This window comes from Copadichromis virginalis, linkage group LG9, assembly GCF_057382275.1.
Source record: "Copadichromis virginalis isolate Kocher_CV1m ecotype Utaka linkage group LG9, C_Virginalis_male_GT1.1, whole genome shotgun sequence".
NCBI lineage: Eukaryota > Metazoa > Chordata > Actinopteri > Cichliformes > Cichlidae > Copadichromis > Copadichromis virginalis.
Window position 1 is genome coordinate 25,130,614 of NC_140626.1, and position 12,854 is coordinate 25,143,467.

Here is a 12,854-nt window from a genome sequence, read left to right on the forward strand (position 1 = left end):
TTCGCCCATAAGAGCAGGCTTTGTTTCAATCATAATGTCATTACCATTTTTCTGTTATTATTCACTAGCCATGATGTTTACATAGGCCACGCTGCAGTCGCCACTAGGTAAGCGCATGTTATCGCCTGTCCAACTTTTTGACATGTATACACCAGCTATCACAAAGGGTTTTGTTTGTCAAAGGAGAGAGGAAAAAAAACTTTGTTTTCCTGACACTCCTACATGCGCCTGTGCTTGTGGTTCAGTGGTCTCCAGAGGATTATGTGTGGCAGTGAAGTATTTTAACCCTTTAACACATACAGTATTTTCACCTTTTGTAAGGTTTGAGGATGGGTGGACGTTTGCCGAAGCCTTCAGTGTCCTCTCCATTTAGCCTCCTTTTTATTTTTTACTGTTTCACAGCCTTATATAAACGTGACAAATGTCAAGCTCTTTGGCCCTGATTACACACGGCTCAATTACAGCCTTGTGTCACTCCTCGCTTAGGCCATTACATAAGGGGAAAAAAAAATCTGCAGCTTGAAAGTTGGCTAAAGTGCATCTGAGGCGCATCATGCTTCATAAATCACGTTGTCTCCACTGTAGAGGAGAATGGCTCTGGTTAACTGTTTCCTTCCTCTTTGAAACAATAATCAAATATAAACACCATTAAGCCATAGTGCAGGCGGTGTTTTGTGTAGAATTGGTTTACTTGAACTTTATTGCATCGCTGAGTGCCCCATTAAGATACAGTCGAAAGTGGCATAATTGCTTCTGAAGAACTCCGGGCAAATACGGTCTATTGATACACACCAGCGAGGTAAAAGCCCGATCTTCCTGTAATTTTTCCTGAAAAATAAGTAAATCGCGTTCGTCTCCGCGTTGCGTAAAGCCGACACCGGAGAGCTCGAAGGCTGTGGAGACACGCTCCACGCGCACGGCTGTTAATTGAGTTCAGTCCAGTCACTCCAGCCTAATTGATTTAATGGCGCGAGCACACGCCGCCGCTGAAGGCTAATGACCAGCAAACACCGGCGAGAGTGCAGCGAGCGAAGTGGCCGCATGAGCTCTTGTTTGTTGTCGCCAAGATACCTGCGTGCGGAGATCGTGGGTCCATGCGTGCGAAATGGTGTTAAATGATGCATTTACAAAAGTATAATGGGCGCGTTTTAAACGTTAGAGGGGGGAAAAGCAGATAAATGAAAAAAGTGGGCTGTGTGTGGTGTTTGAGCTTTTCGCCAGAGTTTCCAAGACAACTGTTTCTCCATCCACGTCTCTTATCTGGCGGGTCAACCAATGTTTGCGCCCATACGTATCGATTTATCAACCTCAGTGTGCACACGAGAGATATATCCATATAAAATGTCGATGGCTGTGCTGTTTGAGGACAATCCAGCTTGCCTTGCGTGAGATTCGTGCTCCTTCCAGACGCTCTTGATTAATAACTCCCTCTTTTGCCCCACATGTGGAAGGAGCAGTTGCACGGTCACCTGTTTTTGTTGTTGTTGTTGCTGCTGCTGCTGTTGGGGTCAGACACAGGTGGATGCCAGGTAAACCTTGCGGTATTTACAGAGTACCATTGATTTACGCGCTCTTGTTCAGTTGGCTGGAAAAAAAAAGCTCACAGAGCTGCAGAATATCCTGGAAACTGGGAGCTATCGGCCTGCCGTTTTTGAGCAAATAGTGAAACCAATGGCTTGGGCGCTACAGGATCACATGGTGGCAGAGTGACACACCTGTGTGGAGCAGTAAGGGCCTCGCAGTTGCGCCTGAGGCAGGTAGGGCTGAAGGTTTACGCCGAGGTAGGGCGCAGGTTACGGTGCGTGTGTGTACGCAAACGGCCCCCCTGCAGACACGGGTCTTCGCCAGCCATGAATCGGGAAGATCACTTTTATCCCTCTCAGGTTTTTAAAGACTCCTGCACGTACCAGAGATCACAGGGTGATGACTACAGCCACAGCAGCCCGCCACCCTGCCTCTACATGAGCAGGCAGGTCCACTCCGTCTACACACCGCCGTCCATGGGAGCCTTGGAGCAGGCCGGCCTTCCTGACATTGCTACCACTTACAGTTTGCCGAGTATGCGGGAGGAACCTGGCGTACCCCAGCTCCTCCACCACCACCAGCACCAGCAGCAACAGCAGACGCTCCAGCCGCCTCCAGGCTACAGTGACCCCGTGGAACAGAGCAGATATCACCTGCCATTCCCCTGGATGAAAACCACTAAATCCCACTCACACACCTGGAAAGGACAGTGGGCAGGTAAACACTCAAACAAATCAGCGTATACAGTGTGATTATGAGCGTACTACAGAATCTGACTGAGGGGGGTTAAAGTTCTTAATTTGAGTTCAAAGAGGGCTTCAAATTAAAATATGAGACAGTCATGTTTGCACAATTTAGCTACATAACAAATAACTTTCAACTAACTCCTTCTGAGGCCTTTAATGACATCATGGCCCCAACAATACGATCCTGGGTGTTTCAGTTTACCTGTCAGTCATTTTTGTAAAAGGCCCGGGAGGTGAGCGGTTGCTTCATATGAGGTATTATCGTCACAAAAATGTGAGTTTTGTTTGTACAAAAACATTTTCACAAATCACGCTATCTTTAGCCACGAGCAGCCTAATAATAGTCTTTTATATTGCCAAGTCGTTTGTAATTCTAATGTGGTCTTGATAACGTGGAACAAAAAAGAAACTCTAACATGTAATGAACTTTTTAAGGAAAGTATTTTTTAGGGAAGAGTTTTCAGTGGACTGAATTTCAACAAACTTGGAGAGGCTTTACGTGCAGCGAGTTTGCGTAAAAGCAGTGTCGTCGTTAGGAAAAAACCCCATTTTGGTTAAAATAAAAAAAGCAAATAAAGTTCTCGTACTTTTCTTACATCAGAATGAAATTCCCAGAAAACATTTCTTCTGATTCTCTCTCCTAAAGAACTCTCAATAGAAGCGTCATGTATGAACGAGCCACTCTCATAAAGTCGAAACTGAATAACTTACACTTTGATATAGCAGGCCCACGTTGTTTTATTATTCTGAGATACTTAATGGACAGTGTAAACTTATTATATATGACATTTTGAAACAGTTACTATGAACTTAAAAAAAAACAAAAGTTTTTAAAATCAGCATGAACGACGGTAACGGGAATGATGCCCAGAATCGAAACTCTAAATTAGTGCCTTACAAATAGGCAATAATTATAATCAGTGGCTTCACATGATTCATATTAATTTCTAACAACTTGACTATGTAAATCTATTTAAAAAATAGTCTGCATGATGGCGTATTTCAGTTTCACTTTGAAAATAAATGTATATTAAATGCAGTATTTATTATTATTATTATTATTATTATTATTATTATTTGGAACGTATTAAATACAAATTTAGCTGCACATTCAACGTCATAAATGAATGAATAGTCTTTCTTGTATTGATGTTCAAAATGAACAAATTATATGAGGGAATTTAGGGTCCTCGGGTAAAATAAAACGCTGTAGAAGCTCTTCAAACTAACTGATGCGTGACTGATAACGTGCAAATAAAGACAAGAATTACTTTTCTATAATATTTTAAATCTTTGTTTTTTACTTGACTGTTTTAAATGTAAAAAAATATAATTGAAAATGGAAGAGATCATTTTTTAACAGTCGTAATTAATTAATTTATTTTAAAGAAGCGGTCAATGGATTCTTCTAAGGCGTCTAAAAACTTATATTGTTTCGGTCTTTATCTTCAACAATATGAAAATACTTAAAAAAAAAATTAAAACTTATATACAGTTTTCAGTGACTGTAGCAAATACTTCCTGGTTGTGGTTTATGATATGCACAGTAATTAATCTGCTTTAATTTCAGCTCTGGGTGATCACGTGCACTGGGAAATATGTTTTGTCCTTGAAGGAAATGTTAATTTAATCTCTAAAACAAGTAATCTATAATAATCTTCATCCCTAAAATCTAAATTACACCTGTTTGAATAACCCCCCGTAATAATCACCTGTTTTTTGGCCAAGTATTTGGTTAGTACTGGTTAAATAAAGAGTGGCTGGAGATTCTTCTTTACATTCATTTTCAAGATTTATTTTTTACATGAATAAAAAACACTTTTCATAGTTTACAATTAAAAATGTAAATTTACACTTGAAGTGCTTCAGATTTTAATAAAAATTCATTTTTATTACATATTCTTGTTTTTAAAGGGCGCTAATTCTCCGTGTGGTTTTAGGGTCATACGTGATGACTGAGAATGAAGAAAACAAACGCACGAGGACTGCGTACACGCGCGCCCAGCTGCTGGAGCTCGAGAAGGAGTTCCTTTTCAACCGCTACATCTCGAGGCCGAGGCGCGTGGAGCTGGCGCTGACCCTCAGCCTCACCGAGCGCCACATCAAGATCTGGTTCCAGAACAGGCGCATGAAGTGGAAGAAGGAGGAGGACCGGAGGAGGGCGAGGGGGGCCGACCCCGACCAGGACTCCTCCATCACCTCTGGAGACCAGGGGGAGGCCGCTGGAGGGGTTTCCTCCTCAAACGGACCACACCCCACCACACCCCCCGTGTCCCCTCTGCACGGTCTGTCTGCCTCCGGCTCCAGAGAGAGCGCATAGATCCAGCGGATATATTTTTAAGACTTTAAGATTTTTAAGACTCAGACCTGAACTCATATTTAAGGGATCATTTTAACTTTGACTGAAACTCAAATCCAAGTTTTAGGAAACATGTACATATATTTTTTTTCTGAAAAGATTGATGGTATTTAGGGGTGGGGGGATATTTCTGTAAAGTGCTCGTTTACAGGGACCCTTCAGAAATTTCTCTTGGACCACCATAAGCGCCCTGACTGGAGTCCACAGTCTGTTGATTCAGGACTTATTTACTGACGTTTCTTCATCGCCAAACATCCTCTGAGATAGGTTCAACACCAGATGGCACGCGGAGACAACAAATTCACGAACTCCTTTCCCGACAGCGGACCACAGACATGATTATCAGTGCTGTTGTTTTCCATACATCAGTGTACACTTGTATATACACTAAGCTGTATTATGGAGATTGTTAATTAGAATCAATGATCCACATGTTTTATTGATTGAGATTTTATGGATACATTCAGAATTAAAATATACCACAGCCTTTGAGCCTGGGAGTGATGAGGTTTAGAGGCAAACTGGCGCAAAACTCAACCTCCGGCACTTCATAATTTGTTCGCGCCATCAGTAAGCAGCAGACTTTGGAGGCGCAAGCGGCAGATCTTCTTCACCTCCTCGATGCCGCGCGCTCTCTCCACTGCGCGCTCGTTCTGGCAGCGCTCGGACAGCTGCAGCAAGATGTTCGCTTTGTCGTTCATCCGGGCGCAGATGACAAATGGAAATTCGAAGCGCTTTTTATACTCCTCGTTGAGACGGGCCATGCGCTCGGCTTCCCCCGAGGTCAGCGCGTCCATTCCGGCTCCCGCCTGCTCCTGGCGCGACTCCCGGGTCAAGGTGCCTCTCTGCAGGTCCCTGCCGGCCAGATCGGGGTGACACCTTAGGATCCCCTCTTTACCTGCACATACAACCGATCATTTCTGCCAGTTTAGAGCATTAAACTGATACAAGCCTACTTATTAAACAAACGCGTAAAAATTAACCCGAGCACAGGGTAGAAATGTTAATAAACTAATTCCGTGGATCACCTGATTCTGGGAGCTCGTCGATGAAGTCACTGATGGCAGCTTCCAGAGCATTTAAACTCACAAACGGACGCCTCGACCACACAGCGGCTGTTATAACAGGACATTTCTCCACCACGTTACCGAAAGTGTTCACAAAATCCTCGTAAGAAAGAGCATTTACAGCTGAAATGTCCATGACTTATGGGAACAGTCTTCAGTGGTGCCACAGGCAGTGTTTGTTGACCTTTACGCAACACTTTGCAACAAGGGTTAACGCACCGCTGGACACACAGAACACCCCCCACCCTCCCCGGATAGTCTGGCAGTGGTTAATATTTTCTTATGGAAACTATCATCTGACACTGGAAAGAACAGTTGGCTGAGTGTAAAATAGGAGGAAAACAGTGATTTAAATTTTAGCTGCAGGGTCCTTATTCAGCATTACAATTCTGAGCTCTGGCGTCCCCTAGCGCTGAACAAAGGTCAGCAAAGAATATAAATCAGACGGCTATCCATTAAAACAGCGCGACGCCGGTATTGAGATCATGATAAGGCTTCAGTGGTGGAAGAAGCAGACAGATCCTACATGAGAATAGCCTGTAGCGATAGAGCTGCAGGAAAATTTTACGTAAGCTAAAAGACCTGCACTGAAAATGATGGCGTTTTCAGACAAATTCCGGGGATCACATTTCCTGAACGAGGCTCTTTAAGTCTGAATGGCTAAAACTAATTGTGTAAACCTACCTACAATCTTTGTTTTCTTAGACCCGATAATGACGATAATGATACAATAAATAGTTTTGTGGATATTTTGTTGACTCTATTTACATATTTTTACATGCTTTACCTAACAGGTATGTGCCACCCTGCCTGGACCTCTTGCCCCTCATTTGCCCCCATTTAAAGATTTCTAGTTCCGCCACTTTAAAAAAGGAAACATTAAAAAAATGTACTTCATTACTGTCATTTAGTAAAATCTACTTTTAAGTAGAACACAGCTTTTCTCCTAGTGGCATCATATACTGCATCACATTGTACGAAAATCTTCATTTAAAATTTGTGATTGCCATTAATTCTGCAGGATCCTGAAATACTCACATACCTGCAATCATGTTTCTCTGCCTCCAAATGTTCATTCTCCTGGTATGCAGGGGGAAATGTTCTTACTGCAACTCCACTACTCCACCTACATGGCAATTTAACCCGCAGGGAATTAGGAAGGCTGATCACTATGATGCTGTATAAACATGGTTGGCAGGACACCTAATTCCTACACAGATTTACTACTGCACAAAATCACATGGGCAAAAACTGCCTCAGTCCAAAAAAAGAAAAAAAAGTTTTATTAGTGAGCACCACACTCTCACTGGAAATAAGATACACAAGACTTATTTTTCTTTCAAGGCAGGCTAGTGGGCTGGGGGTGTAATTCTGGCCAGCAGCCCGAGGACATAACGTTTAGCATTATCAGCCTGTCAGCCAATCAAAAATTAGTTCAGCATCTTCCTGAGAAAGAGTTTTCATCTACCTTAATGGGCCTTGAGTTAATGGGGAGGGAGTTTTCACACAAGATCCTGGGAATGCAACTCTCAGTCTCTTTAATGAGGTTGGCCACCTCCTCATTACAGGGTAGGCTATTCCTCCTAAAGCTGCACAGGTTACTTCTAGCAGTTTTCAGTCCAATTCTTTTTTTAAAGCAACACATAAGCCCTGAAATGAATCTTCCTTCTGGTAAAACTAAAGCATTTTAAAAACAAAACCAGCCAAATAAAAAGAAAAAAAGCTTTCCTCCAACTGTGGGCTTCAGTTCAAAAGTATTCTACAACCCTTTCCCATCCAGTCTCTCTGCATGCATATTTCCTCCTTTCTATCCCCTTTAAAGAGAAGGGCCCCAAACCCACCAATCAATTACTTCTGGGACTCAACAGCAAATAGCTGGACTAGAGTGGATCTCCACTCCCACGCTGGTGCGGCCTAACCTGACATTTAGTAGGAGATCACACAATTACCTAAATTAAACAACAATTCAGCCGAGGTAAGGAAAATTAGGATGTATCACCAGGCAAGCAGGGAATGTTGAAGATCACGTCCTCACACTGATACACCAGTTTCAAAGAAACACATGCAAAATCTGGGTCTGTTAACAGTGACAGCAACTTTCCATTAGAGAGGAGGAGACTCAGCACATTCTGGAGCCAGGGGTTGTTATTGAAACAGGCTTAAGATCAAATGCTGCTTATCTGCACAACCAAAGTGGCTCAAGTTGCCTCACCTATACAAAGGAGGTCATGTCACATGGGAGCTCATGCTTACTCCATACATCTAAGAGAGGCTTTACAGATGGAATACAGCACCTCTAACTAGAAACACAGGAAAAGAGCAGACTCATTTAGGTGTGCACAGACGTTTATTTATTTATTTGTTTGTTTTAGATACAATGTTATAGCAGAGAAAGTATTATACAGTCAGGCGTACATTTCATTTGTGAGTAAAGGAGAGACTGGTTTCATGATAAGCAGACTTTCCGTGGGTGGAAATATTTTGAGCATGAGGATAAAAATCTGTGGTCACATAGCTTCTCTCTCTCTCTCTTTTTTTTATTCACTTTAAACTTTCAATGCTCATTGCCAGGAGCAAGAAGAAAACAACATCACTGTTATGGCAACGAAGAAGTTGGGGGCTTCCCTGCACTGACAATTTGCTCAGAGCAGGTCTGGCTTGTACAGGATAACAACGTGGCCACCATGAAACCAAAAAAAGCATAATACAGCAGCCATGGGTGTAAGAGCCATTTATTGTTTTTGTTTTGTGTTGTTGCACATTTGGACACTGGGGGCAGTGACATTTGCGGTTACTGCATTTATACAGGAAGAGTTGATCTTACAATGAGTAATGGTTGAACAGCTTAATGCTACAGATCAAATGAGGAGGCAGGGGAAGCATTGCCTTGGAGGCCTCAAAACATTTACACTGAGTTTTTCAAGTAGCACTCAGAACCTGTCTCGACCCCCTCTTTGACTTAATAACTGCAACCAAACTCCACCAGCATGTGTAGAAATCTCTTCACAAAGCTGTCAGAGTAGCTGTAAATGTCTTGATGCATGCTCAATCATCCAGGTAAGTAAATCTCCAAAACTTGATTCTGTTTATCTGAACGTAGCTTTTTGTGGGAGAAACGTTTCGTCCATGGAAGAAGTGGAAAAAGAGGGCTTTGCTATCCTATCCTGGAACACCACCAATCCATTGGTTCAGATATGTGGATGAAACCTGGGTGAAAATCAAATCTCAGGGGTCACATTAACTCGGTGGACCGACACATCAAATTCACAAGGGAGGATATAATAAGTGGCAGGTTAGCCTTCTTAGACTGTGAGATTTCCATGACTAATGGGGGACATCTAAAAGCTGATGTGTACCGTAAACCTACGCATACGGATCAGTATTTAAGGTTGACTCTCATCATCCATGGAGCACAAACTGGGCGTCATCAGGACGCTACAAAACAGAGCGAACATGATCCCTACACACACAGCGGCCAGGGAGGCAGAAGAACAGCACATCAAGAAGGCCCTGAGTAAATGTGGTTATCCCAGCTGGACTTTTGTCAAAGCTGGAAAGGCACCTAAAGAAAGCTCCAGCTGATCCAGGAGAGAAGGACAACCGCTGCCCAAGCGAAAACCTGTAGAGATCCCGTATGTGTCAGGAGTATCGGAGCAGTTGAGACGCATTTTTTCTAAACACCGGGTCTCTGTGGCTTTTAAACCCCAAAACACGCTGCGCCAAAAATTGGTCCACCCCAAGGATCGGGTCCCCCGACACAAACAGAGTAACATAGTGTACGCTGTTAAGTACCAGGAGGATTGCCAGGATTTATACATCGGGGAAACCAAACAACCTGTGGCAAAGCGGATGGCACAACACAGAAGAGCTACTTCGTCAGGCCAGGACTCTGCAGTCTATTTACACCTACAGGCTGTTAGATTATAATATTATTTTATGCCATGTTATACCCCTAACTAAAGATTGTGAATTATTATGTAGTTTTAGTTTGCATTATTCTCCTGAATTAGAAGAAGCTGATAACTATTGCATTAGTTAAACTGATTTGCATTACATTAGACTGCTGATTTATTGTGGATGAATGATATTGTTTTATGATGCATTATACTGCTGAGTTATAAGAAAATACTGTTTGCAGAAAGTCATCGCCTTATTTGTCTGATTAGAAGAGAACAGAATATACTGGAGTTTTCTGCCCCATCTCAGCAGGAGCAGATAAACAGGGAGCCAAGGTCGTAGCTTAGGCGCTGTGTGAGAGAAAGCATGTGAATGTTTAGGCTTTTTATGATAAGGTGGAGGCACCAGAGGCTATAAGAGTTTGAGCAATGCTCCACCATTTTGAGATCTGAGGCTGTCTGCATTAGAGATGGACCGATCCGATATTACGTATCGGTATCGGTCCGATACTGACCTAAATTACTGGATCGGATATCGGAGAAAAATAAAAAATGTAATCCGATCCATTAAATATCACGAAAGCACCTCACAAAACTTGCAACACGCCGTAACTCACCTCAGAACGTATGCATCACGTGATAGAGCAGCTGTGGCATGCAGGACCTGTCGGTGGTCTGGATAGCATGTGGAGCTTCGCTAGCAACCTGGCATTTCATCTCCGACAAAGTTATCCCCGAGAGAAGTAAAGCAAGTGTGTAAGTCCATCTCTGAATGTTTGTAAAGCATTCCCACGTTAAGCTTAACAAGCGACTGCCTCTCGCTCTCCGGCTGCTACTTCAATCGTGAAACTGCTTAAATCAGCTGATCGGCTTTTCTGTCGCGAGTCTGTCTCTCTTGTTTGCTTTTGGCCCACTTTGCGCCAGAAAGAGGAAACCAGCGGCTGAACAACAGCAGCACGTTTAAGCTTGATAAGCTGTTGTTAGAATTTATTTAATATTACTTTCTACTCCAGGATCTTTTTCTACGTAGCTGACGGCTGGTAACTGTGCAGGGGCGGATCTAGCAAAGTTTAGCCAGGGGGGCCGATAGGGCATTAACAGGGAAAAGGGGGCACAAAGACATACTTTTCTTTCTTATTCTCATTTAAAATGTCTAGCTTTTAATAAATAATTATCTGACACCCAAAGTTTTAATTTGATGTAAAATGAATAGAAGTCAATTACTGTACATAGTGACTATTAAGTCTAATATATATACCCTAGTAAGCTATAGTACTTTTTACTTTGGGAAGGTACCATCTGTGCAGTCTGCAATTTTGTTGAAGAAAGATGTTGAATCTATTTAATATTTCTTGAAAAATAATTGATTTCTGTGCATTTTTTTTCACACTGCATCAAATTAAGGTTGATTACGTCGATTAAGCATCATGAGGTGGCGCGTGAGGGGTGGTTCCCTATTTTTTATTTATTTAATTTTGTTGTTGCTGGGAGTTGGAACCCTATTAGTTAGGTTGCTTAATATTTACGCTAAGTACTCTTTAAAATACCAGAATAGGGAGGATGGTGTAGGTCTAAGTTTATTAGATTGATCAGTATTGCTGAACTATGAAATATTTTTTTTGTATACAGGTATAACAGAATAGCTTTAGTGTAGTTGTTGTTTTAAACTTGAGTATGAACTTGCAGACTTGCAAAATGCAGCAAGATATTTTAAAAAACAGTTTTGTTGATTAAAAAACACTATATCGGATTCATATCGGTATCGGCAGATATCCAAATTTATGATATCGGTATCGGTATCGGACATAAAAAAGTGGTATCGTGCCATCTCTAGTCTGCATACAGTGTCCATCTCCCACGCGTGTGACTATTAAAATCATCGTTTGACTTAACCCGGCCGGACCAGTGTTGTTATTGTGGTTTTTCTCTTGTCTCCATCCCCAATATTTTGAACCATAACAAGGCCAGTGGACACTCTTAAGGATGAGGATGTACACATCCTGGACAGGGAGGAACGCTGGTTTGAGCGCGGAGTCAAGGAAGCCATTTACGTGAAAAGGGAAAGACCATCTCTGAATTGAGGAGGGGGCCTAAGGGTACATCTTTCGCCATCTTACAATGCTGGGATTGCAGCCATTCCCCAACTCTCTGTGAATGGTACTCATGGCCATTGATCAGTGGGCTTTGATCAGTGGTTGTTGATCAATGGTCATGAGAATTTGCATAATTAAGACTAAGGAACTGACCTCCCAGCCCATTGTTCCTTCAGTGGGCTGGTTTCAATCATTATGCAAATGTGCTGTTTATAAGATTTGGGGAAACCTGCAGTCAGCTGAGACTGAAGAAGTCACTTGGATGAGTGACGAAACGTTTCTCCCACAAAACGCTACGTCCAGATGAACAGAATCAACTTTTGAAGAGTAGCTGTAAATACACAGAAATGAGTGCAGTTCTGATACACGAGAGGAATTTTGTGGGTTGACAGGGTGTGCCTGTAACTTTTCCTGACTGGAGCTTATTGAGCACAAGAATGACATACAAGATGCGGTTTCTACAGCCCAAGTATACTTATATGATGGTGCATGAGTACTACACAAGGCTGCATGGTGGTGCAGTGATTAGCACTATCAAGTCATCACAAGACAGTTCAGGGTATAAATCTCTTGATATGTTACGACATGTCTTTTTGGAATTTAAATGCTCTCCTTGTAAATTTCTGAGTTTCTTGGCATCTTTCACATTTAGACCTTCTTTATTTTGTACAGTTTTCTTAAGCTGTAGTATATAGTTAAACTGTGGTAGATAATGAAAAGTGTTAGGTTAAATATGATTTATCCAGTTCCAGCAATAAGTATAAAATGCTCACTATATTTGATTTAAAGATAAAGACACTCGATTTTACTCTAAATGATTGTGAGAAGACTATCAAGTAACATGCTGTATGGATAAAATGATATATGGGTGGTAACTGTATCTGATGGTTACAGAAGATCCTTCTCAGATATTGAAATGTCTGACTACACAGACATCGTTCAGAAATGTCCACAGAGGTCAGTGGATCATGGCAGTCGCTGAAATTCTGGTGGTTATATCTTTATAACCAAGCTGAAAAAAAGAAAGAGAGTGAGACTGAGTGATAATGGTTATTCATCCAGTTGTGGAGGTGAACAGGCCGACCCTCTGCCCTCAGTCTACAAGCTGGTCAAACAGTGATGATGAGCTATGCTCTTTATTTTGTTCATAAAAAGATGTTTATAAAAAG

At 42.1% G+C, this 12,854-nt stretch overlaps 2 protein-coding genes across 2 annotated transcripts; one reads left to right on the plus strand and one right to left on the minus strand.

Annotated features, from left to right (window-relative positions):
- Window positions 1–23: 23 nt before the first annotated feature.
- On the plus strand, window positions 24–5,150 carry pdx1 (pancreatic and duodenal homeobox 1). Its single transcript, XM_085468419.1, has 2 exons — window positions 24–2,241; window positions 4,211–5,150. Exons 1-2 carry the CDS (start codon window positions 1,851–1,853, stop codon window positions 4,588–4,590), a joined length of 771 nt encoding a protein of 256 aa, XP_085324545.1. The 5' UTR covers window positions 24–1,850; the 3' UTR covers window positions 4,591–5,150.
- Window positions 4,054–5,909, minus strand: urad (ureidoimidazoline (2-oxo-4-hydroxy-4-carboxy-5-) decarboxylase). Its single transcript, XM_085468420.1, has 2 exons — window positions 5,658–5,909; window positions 4,054–5,527 (listed from the first exon to the last, which is right to left on the minus strand). Exons 1-2 carry the CDS (start codon window positions 5,830–5,832, stop codon window positions 5,178–5,180), a joined length of 525 nt encoding a protein of 174 aa, XP_085324546.1. The 5' UTR covers window positions 5,833–5,909; the 3' UTR covers window positions 4,054–5,177.
- Window positions 5,910–12,854: the final 6,945 nt, after the last annotated feature.

Coding starts and splice junctions, on each gene's coding strand:
- pdx1 (XM_085468419.1), top strand. CDS start 1,851: ATGAATCGGGAAGATCACTTTTATCCCTCTCAGGTTTTTAAAGACTCC. Junction 2,242..4,210: donor CTGGAAAGGACAGTGGGCAG/GTAAACACTCAA, acceptor GTGTGGTTTTAG/GGTCATACGTGATGACTGAG.
- urad (XM_085468420.1), bottom strand. CDS start 5,832: ATGGACATTTCAGCTGTAAATGCTCTTTCTTACGAGGATTTTGTGAAC. Junction 5,528..5,657: donor CGACGAGCTCCCAGAATCAG/GTGATCCACGGA, acceptor TTGTATGTGCAG/GTAAAGAGGGGATCCTAAGG.